Here is a 15,237-nt window from a genome sequence, read left to right on the forward strand (position 1 = left end):
TATACATTATTGTGGACGATACTATCGTCAAATATCGACAGTACTATCGTCAACTATCGATGGTTGTGAAATTACTATCGTCGACTATCGATGGCGCCGACTATCGATAGTTCTCCACCTCTATTACTTTTGTCATAAGTGATGACCATGCTCCAACATTGGTACAATTTTTTGTTCCAACATTTGTACAATTTTTTTCTTCAAAACTTGTACTCAAACATTCATATGTGTGATATGTTCGACACGACCACTGTCGTCCGGATAAACTTATAGTCTGCAAGGCGCATTACGAGTCTGTGGTAGCGATGAGGACGAAATGGAACTTTGAAATGCTGGTAGGGATTATAGTCTAGACGGCGCAAAAGATTCATTACAAACAAATATATATTCTGGACGGCGTATTAAAGCCTGGTATACTCTTCTTGCAGACATTTTTTGTGAATGGCAAGATTTGGTATGATTTGTTGTGGAAGGAAATAAAAAACAATCGATAACAACGTTCCATTATAGCAATGAATAACAACATACCGGACCTTACCTGTTACTTCTGCCATAAGTGATGAGCAAGCATGTTCCAACATTGGTACAATCTTTTTTTCAAAACTTGCACTCACACATTCACCGCGTGTATATTTTTGTTTGTTATTAGTATCACTTTCGCATCCATTTACTAAAAGCATTTTTTTAATATTTTCAATTAAAACTTAAATCCAACTACAAATGACAACACTACAATGCACTTATTGTTCATTAAGTATCCACGATGAAAGTTATCTTCACTGCATCGAATGTGGTGGGGACGTACATAAGTCTTGTCTATCCAGATGTACTCCGGGAGACCTGTTGGGGGATGTATTTTTTGATTTTACATGTGTCAAATGTATCCAATATGATGGACCCTCCACTTCCAATGAAGCTTTAAGTAGTGTAGTAGAGAAATTCGTCAGACAACGTATTCCTTGGCTTTTGGTCATCACATTAACTCTTTACAATCTCTCTATCAAGTCAAAAGGCTTAAGTCGCAATGGATATTTCCACTGGAGAACACATATTGTCAATTTCATTGACAAGAATTGGGATTATCTATTTGATCCTACCATGTGAGTATAATGTAGAAAAATAATTTTTATGGTAAAAACGCATTGTTTACGCATTTTTCATTTAGCAAAAGACGTAAAAAATGGACGGGATCCATATCGGGAGCATTGTCTCATAACAGTCCTCAGTATTTCACATCAGGTCAAGAAATTTTTGAAGAAACTGGATGGTGGAAACTTACCCATGACAATAAAACACCAAAAGAAATATTTAGTATATGTAAGTAAATTGTAGTACGTGAATAATAAGGGCATATGTCTGGGGGCAATATCTCACATCTCACGAAGGCACCCTAATGGGCTGTGAAATACATCAATTTTAAATGTGTATATTAGAGCCCAAATCGGAAGATTTTTTCATAACTTTTTATATTCCAGATGAACAGCAGTGCTTAAAGCGACAGCAAATTCGTAATGAAAAACGGCAAATTGATGAGGCATATGATAGTGACAAATCCAATGCAGAGCAAGAAAGTAAACGTGCAAGAAATGCAGAATCGGAAGATGAACTAATTGCAACCTACATATGTAGCCGTATGATGTAAGAGCTAACATATATTTCAGAGTTATCAATCTTTTGCTAATTTGCAATTTGTTTACATCTCTTAAGCCCGTATATGGGACGTAAACCAAAAGTGGCAAAACAATTGGATGTTCTAGATGACCCTCAAAACAATATGTTACCACTGGAAGATCCCTCTATGTCATTGAGTACGGTACAATCTAGCCTAATGGACTTTTTGGCCGAGAGTTTAGCCAGTGATGACTTAAACATGTTTAATAACCTACCCAATATTGCGCCCGAACCTTTGGTCGAACCATCGGGTAAAAATGATATATTACCTGCATTACTTGATGCGAACAGTGATAATGCTAACTATTTTGAAAATTCGGCTTCTTTAATAAAACCTGAGCCAATGGATTTAAATGGTCATTTATATGGTGATTTCAACACACAATTTTTATTAAGCGAAAAGCTCAAAAACTTTTGTACAAATAACCAATATGATCAACAACATGAAGTTATACAACCTTCACACTCATGTTCAACTAATTCTGCTGGAATCGGAAAAAATTTTTATGAGACTAATACTATGTAAGTATATAACTATATTAAAGTGGTTAAGGCAGTTGCACGTCTTGTCATTTCACTGCTAATATTCGTATGTTTCTAGTCTTAATAAATTGAATTATAGCTCCAACAAAAGTGATACTTTCTTTCGTATATCAAACGAAAGAAGTTTGAGTTCTGTTCTTCTATTTCGAAAGGCAAGACACTTCACTGATTTCGAGTACAAGTCGAACGTATACAAAATGCCTCACGAAAAAAGTAAAAACATTTTTAAAATTTGAAAATTCGGGCCAAAAACCTAAAAATATTTAAAATCAATGTGTTCTTACATGGTACAATAGTAAATTAGTATACCATGCTTCTAAAAAACTAAATCGCAATGAAGGCGAACTCTTTGTCTTACGATTTGGAACTAAATTAATAAAATATATTGTCATGTTCTTACTATACTATTCCAAAGATGGATGACTTGATTCATGTTCACAACCTTTAATAAATCGTAGTAGTATGTTTTTTTAGAATTGCACTATTTTGTTTATTTTAGAACGGACACAAACTCTGTTACCGACCAAAGAGAAGAATCGACGAATGTGCCACCCGATTATGACGAAGATGTGCCGCACACAAAACCATATACAGATGATGAAGATTCTGATACGTCCAGTGAGGAATTTCAGCCTCGTATTGTACAAGTTACCAATTTCCAACAATTGTCAGAGCAGAATAAAACTAAAAGCCCCAAGAAAATTGGTAAAATTATCAAACAAGAATTACAGACTGAAACAGAAGTACAAGATAGTCAATTGGGATTAAAACATACAAGTACGAATGATAACGAAATCAAAAGCAGTGACGATGAAGATGGCAGTGATGAGAATGAAGATATAGAAACTCTTTTGAAAGGATGTAAACCTAGTTTATTTACAAAACAACCTCGGCGTCAATGGCCTTGGTTAATTGATAAGCCAACAGGCGATTGTATAGAAGAAGAAAATTCGGAAGATTTAACTTCAGATACAAATTCGAGCAGTACAATGTAAGTCATTATTCATTCCAGTTTTACCATAATCTAATTTTTTTTTTCAATTTTTGTTTTAGTTTGACAAGAATAAGTGAATACGAAGAAAAGGAATTACTCCGAAAATTAACTCGTATATTTTCATTACAAGAAAAATGCAACATTGAAATACCTTCATATATAAGAAGATTTTATCGTAAATTGCGTGTAAGAGAATGGAAGAGATCCCATGGAAAAGTGATTTTTAATTTGGATGATTATATTAACAGTAAACAGGCACAGAAACTACAAAATGATAAAACCAAACATATCGATCGCTATCAAGTAAGACCATAATCTAACAAGATTTTAGTATTCTTTCTGATTGATTCCTTTTTTACAGTTAATAACCCAATCTTCAAAAGATCCGAAGAGATCATTTCATGCTCGTATTGCTGGGTCATTTCAATGTGAATTTTTTGAATCTCCATACACGCAAAGGGTTTTACATCCATACATTTTTCGCAATAATAAATATTTTCCTCCATTTTTAAAGGTATGTAAATAAATATTTATGTCGACCTAAGAAATATGAAGTAGGAGCAAAGAAAACGAGCATCACCTGGACAAATGATGTGTAATATAATTCCTAAATGGCTAAAAATCAAAACAACTAAAATCTATAATTTTCTAAAAGTTTTTTTTTGGACCAATCGATTTTTTGGGGAAAAATCCATTTTTCCAAAATGTTCATATATTAAAAAAAATATATCGAAAGTAAACCTCGATATTATTAATTCATATCCGAACATTTGAATCAGTAGTGGAAAAATACCGTGTTATCATCTATAAAGAACCCTATGAGTCATAGCTTCAATTTTCAAATATTGAAGTGGCTTACTAGAATACCAGGATGCGGACAACTGTGTTGTCTTATACATGTATTTAGTGCCTACCTGTCGTCAGATATTACCAGATCCATCAGTTTGCCATGAAGCATTTGTTATATAGCCAGCCGCGTTATGATCTAAAAGTAACCCTATGAAAGACCAGGATGCGACACTTTATTCTTCTTCACTAACTAATAATTACTTTTTTCTTTCAGTTAATGTGCGAATTACAACATAAAGTAAATAACAAATATCCTAGTCGAGCTCCAATTGATTTTTGCTATGTACGTCCTCATCATATATCAGCCGTTAATTCCTTGTTACAAAGTGAATTCTGGCCCGGAATTGATAGTAAGTTCTTCTCAAAGTAAAGGGTGGTACTAAGATTTCATTTCCACTGTCAATAATAAAATATAAAAATTGCAAAAGAATTCTAGTGAACATTTTCCATTGAAAAGATTTTCATTGATGGAAAATAGTCACTAATACTGCATGTAAATAAGATAAAATAATTTTCTATTTGGCATAGAGAGCACTAGTACCAGCCTTAAAACTAAAAAACATAATTTACATTATTATTTATTTTAAACAGTGTCCGAATGTCTAAGCTATCCTGACTATAGTGTGGTAGCATTATACAAGAAACTCGTTATTGGTTGCGGTTTCTTAGTACCTGACGTTGGCTTCAATGAGGCATATATATCGTTTATGGCTGTAAGACCAGGATGGCAACGTAGTGGTATTGGAACATTTATGTTATACCATTTGATACAGGTTGTTTTTGTAGACATACAACGATAAAATTTAAAATAATTCAAGTTTTTTATAATTATTTATTTTGCAGACCTGTATGACAAAAGACATAACACTTCATGTATCTGCCACAAATCCTGCAGTTGTTCTTTATCAAAAATTCGGCTTCAAAATGGAAGAGGTGGTTTTGAATTTCTACGATAAATACTTACCCTTCGAATCTAAAGATAGTCGCCATGCCTTATTCTTACGATTGACGAGATAATGAATTTTACATGTTGTTAAAAACAGTGATATTATTAGTTGTTAGAAATAAAAAATTATGCAAAAATCTTTTCTTCTCTCCTCTTTTTAGTAACCACGGTTCCTGGCTTATGCTGAGCATCTGGATGATTCATTAACTCGGGTGGACACTGAGAAACTGGGCTAGCCATTACGACCTGTTTTAGATCATAAAACAGTGCACTGTCGTCCTTTGTAACGAAAGAAATGGCAACACCATTTTTACCAGCTCTGCCTGTACGACCAATACGATGGGTGTAGTCCTCAATTGTTTTGGCCATATCATAATTTATTACCAAAGAGACGTCCTTAATATCAATACCTCTTCCAGCCACATCAGTTGCCACCAAAATATCTTTGGATCCTGATTTCAAAGAAGCAAGAGCATATTCACGCTGTTCTTGGCCTTTACCGCCATGAAGCGTACATGAGTTATAGCCAAGTTTCTCAAGACCCTTAGCCAAAACGTCAGCACCTTTCTTTTGATTAACGAATATAATAACTGGTGGATCTACGCCTCTCTTAAGAATTTCAATGAGCTTCTTGCGTTTGTCATTTTCGCCCATCATGTACACAATCTGTTCAGTACGTTCTGTTGGTTTACCAACGGAGCCAATGTAGACTGTAGCTGGTCGCCTTAAATAGGAACGTGCCAGACGTTCAACCGCCGGAGGCATAGTTGCTGTAAACATCACAGTTTGCCTATATTATTGTAAAGATATATGTAAGCATATGAACCTATTAATAAGCTAAAGCATCTTCACCTGTATTTCTTTTTGGAATAGAAATTTTCCATCAGCTTGTTGGCGTCTTCTGCCTCTTCTGTGTCTGGTTTTAAATTTGTCACCGGCATGTATTCCAAAATCTTTTGCACATCTGGTTCGAAACCCATATCAATCATACGATCGGCCTCATCAAGTACAATGTATGTACATTGATTCAAAACTAAGTAGCGATTTTCCAAAACGTCTATCAGACGACCCGGAGTTGCGATGACAATCTCACAACCCATTCTCAAACGAAAACCTTGTTCTTCTCGAGATAAACCACCCACAACAACAACAGTTCGTATTCCCAAGGGTTGACCAAATTTTACTGTTTCCTCTTCAATCTGTTGAGCCAATTCACGTGTGGGTGCCATAATTATAGCATAGGGTCCTTGGTCAACATCTTCCAGACGTTCGATTTTTGGCAAGGATTGAATCCAAGATAAAAGGGGTATAAGGAATGCAAGTGTTTTACCAGATCCCGTTTCTGCAACACCAATGATATCTCGATTTTGCAAACCAATTGGTATAGCTTGCCGTTGAATTGGTGTGGGTTCTTTGTAACCTACACTATCAATTATATCAAGAATTTCCTTCGGGAATCCCGATTCCTTCCAACTGCGAATAGGATTGGGAATTTTTCCGCCTTTAATAGTGATATTGTAGTCTTCCCGGAAAATACGCCAATCTCGCTCGGTCATTTCATCGTTATCTTTCTCAGACCAATGGCGATCGTCCCACTTCTGTTTTTCTTCCTTTCGTTTCACTTTAATTAGCCGTACTTTTTCTTGCTCTTTCTCAGCTTCAGTACGTCGTTTCTCCAAAAGGTCACCATAAAACTGACTTTGCGTCCTTTTTTGTTCTTTTATATCAATGCCAGCCACATTTCCTCGACCATAGAATTGTACATGGTGGCGTTCTTTGTACAAATTATTGTAATCCACGGAAGTGTCCTCTGCAGCATCCCAATCGAAAACGAATTTACGGTCATTCAATCGCCGTACCCTTCTCTTCTTCTTAATAATTCCCAAATAACGTTCCCTTATGGCTTCCAATTCTTTCTCTTTGTCTTTTTGTGACAGGTCATCAGCCCTTCTCGACTCTCGGTCTCTATCGCGATCACGTTCCCTCTCACGTCCGGGACCACGGTCATTTCGCACATCAGAACGGCGTGCAGATATACTAAAACTGTTATCGATGGCATTGTTGGATGTGTTCATTGTGCCAGCTGAAGTTGAAGCTCCCATTTTTGCATCAGTGGTTTGACCCGCTCTCATTGCAGCAACCTCTTCTTGGCGTCGTTTTAAGGCTTCGGCAGCACGTTGCTCTTTGGTCAGGAACACTGGCTTGCTACGAGCTTCTTCTTCTTTTTTCTTTTTCTCCAACAGTTCTTCCAACGACAGGGGTTCCACCTTTTTAGGTTTCTCCCTTTTCTGCTCCTCAACCAATTCTTCATCCTCTATTATAATTACATCCTTACTAGGTTTGTTGCTTCGATGTTCTTCACGTCTTTTGTCCTTGCTTCGAGAGGATTCGTAGTCTCTTTGACGGTCTCTAGATCTCGACCTTTCCCGATTGCGCTCTCGATTTGGTGATTTACCACGTCCAGCTCCTCCACCGCTGCGATTTTCCCGGTTACGATCCCGGTCCCTCTCGCGTGAACGAGAACGTCGCTTTCTATCATTTCCCATTGATATGCAATGTCTTTAAACAATTTTATTTTATCTATTGTAAATGCAGAATCAAACGTTTGGCTACATTTGACAGATCGAAATTGTACTGCGTTAGAGTTGCCAAGTTTCATTTTAAGATGCATTTAACCTGTTTTTTTAGAATGTTGCCAAGTTTCATTTTAAGATGAATTAAACAGTGTTTTTTTTAGCATTTTTTATAATGTTGCTAATTATTGTACTACGCTCAGATTAAGTTCACACTAGCCATCTATCATATTAAAAAAATGAGCATTTGCTGATTTACCAAGACATGAATAGGGCTGTTTTCTTTTAGCACTGGATATGCTAAGCCGTTAAGGACTAAAATAAAACAGAGTACTCGTTTATCCAGGACATCTCCAAAAATATGCAAACTGTCATCAGCTGTTTAAAAACAATCACAGAAAAGAAGTGAAATCTTGCATTTTTAATGTATGAAATGCTTCAATTAGTAATACATATTTACTGCTGCGATTATTTATGACACTGTATCACTTTGAATTTCATGTTTTTCGATAAAATAGTAACAATAAATAGCTACTGTGAATCGAAGAAGCGTCACCTTATCCAAATACAATCTGGCAACATCGGCGCGACTTGCACTGATGAGATGTTCTGGATAGAACACCAGTGCAACGATGTTCTGGATAGCCCATACAAATGTTGCATCCAGTGCAAAAAGAAAACAGCCCTAATAATAAACATTGGAACATTTTTCGTGTCTTATTATTTTAATTCAAATTCAGTTGTTCTTACTGGTTATAGAGAAGGTTGGTTTGCTTGCGCATGTACAAAGTGCTGTAAACACTGTATCCAATATGTGAAAACGCAAACGAAGCCATATGTATATATGCAGATATATCTGCCATTAAAATGATTGCAGGTTTTGCAAACAGATAAGTAACCTGTTTCTTTATGTCTAACGAGCTGTACCGGCCGACTGAAGTGATTTGAAAAAGCTGATTTTTGGTTATGAATTCTGCTATTCATTTCCATTTTAGTCGATCGATAGAGCTCGTTCGACATACAGAAACATGCTATTAGTGCAAAAACCACAGTTGTAAACGGCACAACATTGGATTTTGAAACCGATATGACTGGAACTGAAAAGATACGCGATGAGATATTTTATACTGCTACGCTTCGACTAAACACGCATTATGTGCCAATTTAGATGCCCATTGAAACGAAACCCATAACTTGATGTTTAGTTGGTGCTACCTAGCATCATATGTTTCCTCTATGTTGCGTATTTTATTTTGGGGATTTACACTCTCAAATCCTCATAGAATACATCCCAAAACTATAACCGTTGAGATTTTCTTAAACTTAAGCTTTAAATGGATCAAATAAAGTTGTCTTTAGGTACACAAATAAAATCGATACAAATTCAACAGAATGGGGCAACAAATAAAGCTACAGTCGTCAATGCCAAAACTATCAATGTGGTACCCACAAGGTCAGATATGGGAAAAATTGAACCACAGAAAAATATATATAACCAACGAAAAGAAATGTTGTCGGAATTTAGAGATCTTTTTAGTGCTCTCATGAGGATACCGGACAAAGAGTTGCAAACAAAAATCCTTCGGTGCATTAATGCTAAATATCGCAGTGTTGAGACACAGACAGATCCAGTTGAATTTGAAAAGGAATCAAGACCAGAACACCAAAAGGCAATAAAATCGGAACAAAAATCAGAATCCGAAGCATCTATAGAATCACAAAACGATACATCCAGTTCAAAAATAAAGCCACCAAAGAAACGTAAAAGAAAACGACAAATATCTGAACCTAGAGCCAGTAAGGTATCTCGCGTAGCAGAAATGAAGAAACATCAAACGGCTAAGATGAAACGGCCTAATAATTGCATGGATCTTACTAAAAAAAGTTCTTTGGAAAACAATAGTGAAATAAAACGTAATCGCACCAGTTCAAATATATCCGATGTTTCGTATGTAAATAAAATAGTGGATGAAATTAACCTTGATAATTCAATGAAAACCAATGAGAACCTATATGGAATTATTGTGAAGGAATATTTGTTAGCTGAAATACCACAGGAAAATGGGCTATTGTAAGATATCTTTTTCGGTAAATCCCCAAATTAAACAAAATCTTATTTATGATTTTCTTTTAGGCCAATACAAGAGAGTATTGTTAAGAAACAATTAGCAAACTTAAAAATTCAAATTTTCGTATGGCAAGATTTGAAAGGTACTGATTTGAACGAAATAATAACAGATGATGATGAGGTAGTATTTTTTCCATAGAAATCATAGATAACCTATGTAATTGCCTATCTTTTTTTATTATTCAGGATCTTTTACAACTAGCGATAACACACAACTGTTCATTAGACATAATAAGTTTACTTGTTTTTAAAAAACTAAATCCGAACTGCATTGATGCATATGGAAATACAGCCATTCATTTGGCAATCCTAAATGATATGGATGAATTCACATTAAGTCATCTAATGGAACATATTGATTTAAATATCCTTCTAACTTTAAATGATGAAGGATATACACCATTGCACTTAGCCATTAGAAGAGATAGCTATTCATTAGCTGAATGTATTCTAAATGCAATGGATAAACGGTTGTCGAAAGACATATTCTATAAACGTACGGTAGACGAGCTTGAAACAGATGAGGGTGTGAAAAAATCCAACTTTCTACGTTATTATGAGAACGTATGTTTACAAATGGATGGCGACGATGAAACGATAAGGAGAAGAACCATAAAAAATCACGATATGAAACAAAAGTTGTTACAAGTTCCGGATATGCGAAGTGGAAACATAGCATTGTTTTTTGCTATAGAAAATCAAGCAGGTATTATGCGTGGAATATTTTATACAGAGTATTTTTGTTAACGCTTTTCATTCTAATTTATTGTAGAACATTTGGTATACTTTTTGTTGGCCCATTTGACCGACCCTCGCACTGAAAATTTAGCTGGCCAAGATTGTAAAACATTTTTCAGTGAATTCGGCAAAACATTAAAATTAAGCTTAAACATAGATAATGCTATGGAAAAAGTTATTAAGTTATTAAGTTAGAAAAAATCGTGTTTAATAAAATAGAAACTAATGCCTAAATATGTAAATCTATCCCCATGTATTGTTTTTATCTAATACCTTATACAGTTTCTTGAGTTGTATTGGTCTCAAAGATGGTGGCAAATCATTGACATTAGCCTTTTTCTTTTTTCTAAACTTTCCTTCGTTCCACGATGTCCACGGTAATTGTTTGCTTGTAGCTTTGTTCACGGTATTTGTTTTTTTATTCAAGTTATTAGCTGCAATGGAAACAATATTAATATTATCGTTAATAGTATTAAAATATAATTAAATTCCGATATAGGCTTTGGGATTTCGAAAAATATTTTTTCAGATTTATGTATAGATGCCATTTGTTGCGGACTAAATAACAAAAGGCTTATTACATAAGCTCTAACTATATAAACCTAGTATAAGTCAAATATCTAAGCTGTGTTTTAAATATATAGAGTTAAAAAATACGATATCGGACATAAAGTAACAGAAGTTGGGCCTCTGGCAAAGGGTTACTGTTTCCACATAACCCAACTCTAAAATCATACGACACTGTACATTTTTTGCATTGTTTGACGATTAAATATATAATGACCAATTGAAATATTTCTGACTTGTCTTGATTACAATTTTACAAAAATATTTTTAATTTGTCCTTTTATTCGTACAATCTGCTATAACATCAAAAGTTTCTTTGAGAATTATGTTCCCCATTATTCTCGAGAACCCATCCAATATTCTTTTGGGGATCTTTGCACCCCTTATTAACCCCAGACAGTAAGAAAAATGACGACGCGTAATTTCATTTTCAATCTATAATGCATTTTAGTCGATTGGAAAATGATAAATTGAAGTTATACTAATTCAATTATTTTATTACTTTTTGTTTTATACTATTTAAAAACAAATTGAGTAAGAAAATAAACTCAATTTTGCTTCTCATTTTTTGCTCACGATGCAAACTATAGCGTCTTGAAATAAGCCGTAGTCAAAATGACGAAGGATGACGTTAGTGTACAACAAATAAGGATGACTTTCCAGGGTTAAAAAAAAGTTTTAAAATTGTTAATATACAACATCACTCCACGAGACATAACCCTCTAAGGATGGGTCAATGGGAGCCAATGGTTGTTTGCCTGACACATGCAAAGGGTCATGCGTTCAATACCAGTTTCGGCCGAACACCAAAAAAGTTTTTTTAGCGGTCAATCATCCCCCCCTAAGCAACGAACGAATGTCTCAAAGATACACTAATAGAAATAGCTGCAATGTAAACCGCTGTTCTCACTCGTCTATAAAAAGGCAGTCCCTTGCCATTGAGCTAAACATACAATCGGGCAACACTCATTGGTAAAAGAAAATATAGGGAAAGTGAGCCCGAAATAAAGGCACCTTCAATATACCTAGCAAAACCTAAGGATGAGCCGAACGAAAATCAATAGAAATTGAGATAATGCACTTATTTGCTTGAAACTTTATTGGTATATGGAGAATATTCCCCATATACCAATAATGGAATTCTTACCTATTTGTTGTAATTCATCCAATTGCTTTTTATTATAATGAGAAGATTGACAAAATAAATCGTAACGGCAACGACCTTTTAAGAAATGTGAACATGGTGGTTTATGAGATTCAATTTCATATATTTTCCGGGGATCTGAAATTGTTAAATTATGATGGTTTTAATTACTATATAGTGATTGTTATAAATTCGATAGTGCTTAAGTAATCTACACTATTTTCTCACACCTTCAAACCTTCTCATATATCTTATTTTAATCATTTTATGAAGCAAGGCATCATTATGAGTTTTTCGAACATTTATGTTGTTTTTCATAAAACATTGACAATAATCACAAAAATAACTTTTACCACCCATTGCCATAAAATGTAAACATAATGCAACGGCGATGTCGTATCTTCAAAATTGACGAACGAAAGATCTACGAATGATGTTATAACAATATGGCATCTCTTAAAAAGATGAAGCCACCCAATAAACACAGGATGAGCGTTTTTCAAATGCAACAACTTTTCAGTTTGAGGGTAAGTATAATTTTCAACATAAATTCAACTTGACTTGAAATAGCTCATCTTCAATACATCTTCAAATTGTTTGCGAATTATTTCCAATTAGCCAAAATGTTGACGAAGTCTTTGAAAAGGTGTTGACGATAATATGAGTAAACTTTGACAAAACACTACCCTAAAATGCAACGAAAAAACCATGTGGTTTTCAATACTTATTTGTGCAACGAAGTTCGTGGTCAATTGCAAGAAATAAAAAAAATGGAAAATGGGAAATGGAAATAACCAAATACCCTGCCAACATTTGTTGAATTTGGGGGCGCTTCTGAGAATCCCCACTACGTCGAAAACAGTCGTATAGGATATCCAAAACTCCTCGGAAAAGCGCCGTCACTATTGAGAAGTTGTACCACGCCAAGTTACTACAAAAAAGTATCGCATGAGTGCAATTATTAGGTGCCCTTCTGGATACATTTAGCCCCTTCAAACAATCAGAGAAAGTGCATTTTAAGATAGTTGTAAAAGAATCAGTGTGGTCAAGTAAAACACGATTGTTTAGATGATTATTAATTTTATTAAACATTTATAAATTCTCATAAATATAACATTTATACGACTATCACATCACATTTAACATATTTTTATGCTTTAATAAAAGATTGAAGTTGAGTTTCAAGTTGCAAGTTACATGTTGTAGCGTCTTTCAGCCAGTGCTTTTATTCCCAATGGAGGCAGCGTGTCTGGAAAAGTATTTGAAAAACTATCACTTTATTCCATTTGAAACGTCAAAAATTGTTCAGCAATATACCTTTCACAATTTTAAGCGAAATAACTATGTTTTCAGCACTTCATTATCGTTTTTATTTAAATAAATTATAATAAGCTAGTTGTGCTTGGTGTTTCACAAAATATAAAATGGCTCTTGTAACAATAGTGATGGCAAAATACTTTCATGCGAATAGTGATGGCAAAATACTATCACAGTTGGCGATTGATGCAGTGTCACATACGAGTCTGTGATAGCGATGAGGATGAAATTGAACTTTGAAATGCTGGCAGGTTAGTTTATAAAAATAGGTAAGTGAAAATAAAAAATGAAATAAAACTTTAAGGAAGTCACTAAATGTATATCTCTTTGCAGAAAACTAAAATTATGGATTCTACGTTCTTGAAAACATTAAAAAGCTGACCGATGAAAAAATGGTGGGCAATTAGCTGGAACTGCTTCAAATAGTTTATAATAACTGGTACGTCAATATGAAAAATTAAAGCAACACTTTAGAGAAGTCACTAAATTTAAATCTCTTTGCAGAAAACTAAAATCTTTGGATGTTACATTCTTGCAAACATATCGACAAGAAAAAGTTTCCAGAAATATTGCAACCAATAAAATTGTTAAAAACAACAAATTGTTGAAATCAACAACTTCTGGATGAAAATGTGCACATCGTCAGTTTAATTCATATGCTATTATCAGTTTAAAATGGATATTTTGTGAATTCCTTCTGCTGGAAATCAATTCTAACACGCGGTCCAGTACGTTCCTAATTTTAAATTGCCCGCATGTTAATAAATTTTAATGCTGTTTTATGACACCAACAGGAAGGAAATCGAATTATCAATGCAAACGTGTTTACTAATAATGTTTAAGATATTTAAAGTTTTGTTGTTTGCTTTTTTTTCTTGTTATTTGTTGATATGTTTAATAAGATTATTATTTATCAATTGGTATTGTTGTAGTGTATTATTATATATTTTATTTTGATGAAAATGAATAAATTATACAAAATTCATAGAATTTTGGCTATGACTTTCAATTTGAAGTGGGGATGTCATTCATACAAATTTAGGTTGAAAAGTATTTGCAACGATGTTAAATTAAGGTGGAATTACATACCATGCGATCATGCGTGCGTACGTTGTATTCGAATGCGTTGACGAATACGATTCTTCAATTGAGTTACACAGCATGCGTCGGAATACCAATGAATTTGCTGATTGCATTCATTGCCTCTGCGCTTTTTGTTATGTTTTTTGTATTCCACGCACTTTTTAAAGTATAGGACTTTAAGTATTTTAAATTCAATCAATAATTTCTCGTCAATATTTTAAATTGTTTTTCGTTTCTTGATTTGTTTACATGTTGTTTAATGTTGTCAACGCACCCGACGCATTGAAAAGTTAAAAATTCGCCAACTTTATGCGTTACTTTTGTCGTGTAAAGGCCGGTATTATGTTCATTCTTGCGAAAAATTTTTATAGAAACCATTATTTCGCACATAGAAAGCGGTGTTTATTTAGGTAACTTGGAGCGCTATTTTACAGGGAGCAATATTGAATTAAGTTGGTGGTTGCTGTTTGTTATTACAAAATTAACATTTTATTTTCCTTGGGCAATTGATCTGCTGCTCCTTTGATCCTTTGTATAGTTTCGGAACAAAAATATAATTCGTGTTTGTTTTATAAACCCACACAAATAGTTTTAATAAATAAATTATTTCTTAATTCACATTGCAAATGGCGCCATGCTATAAACGCCAGTTTTTCAACTCTAAAAAAACAAAGTACCACAAAT

At 34.2% G+C, this 15,237-nt stretch overlaps 4 protein-coding genes across 4 annotated transcripts; 2 read left to right on the top strand and 2 right to left on the bottom strand.

Moving 5' to 3' along the window:
• The first annotated feature begins 618 nt into the window (after positions 1-618).
• On the top strand, positions 619-5,140 carry Atac2 (Ada2a-containing complex component 2). The gene is made up of 10 exons (XM_075296756.1): positions 619-1,100; positions 1,166-1,317; positions 1,476-1,638; positions 1,708-2,193; positions 2,714-3,205; positions 3,268-3,511; positions 3,570-3,722; positions 4,272-4,407; positions 4,649-4,830; positions 4,901-5,140. Exons 1-10 carry the CDS (start codon positions 721-723, stop codon positions 5,072-5,074), a joined length of 2,562 nt encoding a protein of 853 aa, XP_075152871.1. The 5' UTR covers positions 619-720; the 3' UTR covers positions 5,075-5,140.
• On the bottom strand, positions 5,079-7,647 carry LOC142226650 (putative ATP-dependent RNA helicase DDX23). Its single transcript, XM_075296757.1, has 2 exons — positions 5,856-7,647; positions 5,079-5,793 (listed from the first exon to the last, which is right to left on the bottom strand). Exons 1-2 carry the CDS (start codon positions 7,547-7,549, stop codon positions 5,130-5,132), a joined length of 2,358 nt encoding a protein of 785 aa, XP_075152872.1. The 5' UTR covers positions 7,550-7,647; the 3' UTR covers positions 5,079-5,129.
• Positions 7,648-8,813: 1,166 nt separating this feature from the next.
• Charon (charon) lies at positions 8,814-10,688 on the top strand. Its single transcript, XM_075296759.1, has 4 exons — positions 8,814-9,647; positions 9,711-9,825; positions 9,891-10,410; positions 10,477-10,688. Exons 1-4 carry the CDS (start codon positions 8,911-8,913, stop codon positions 10,635-10,637), a joined length of 1,533 nt encoding a protein of 510 aa, XP_075152874.1. The 5' UTR covers positions 8,814-8,910; the 3' UTR covers positions 10,638-10,688.
• LOC142226652 (zinc finger matrin-type protein 5) lies at positions 10,442-12,560 on the bottom strand. The gene is made up of 3 exons (XM_075296760.1): positions 12,384-12,560; positions 12,157-12,291; positions 10,442-10,876 (listed from the first exon to the last, which is right to left on the bottom strand). Exons 1-3 carry the CDS (start codon positions 12,517-12,519, stop codon positions 10,686-10,688), a joined length of 462 nt encoding a protein of 153 aa, XP_075152875.1. The 5' UTR covers positions 12,520-12,560; the 3' UTR covers positions 10,442-10,685.
• Positions 12,561-15,237: the final 2,677 nt, after the last annotated feature.

The sequence above is a fragment of the Haematobia irritans genome, chromosome 2 (genome assembly GCF_050003625.1).
Source record: "Haematobia irritans isolate KBUSLIRL chromosome 2, ASM5000362v1, whole genome shotgun sequence".
Classification (NCBI taxonomy): Eukaryota; Metazoa; Arthropoda; class Insecta; order Diptera; family Muscidae; genus Haematobia; species Haematobia irritans.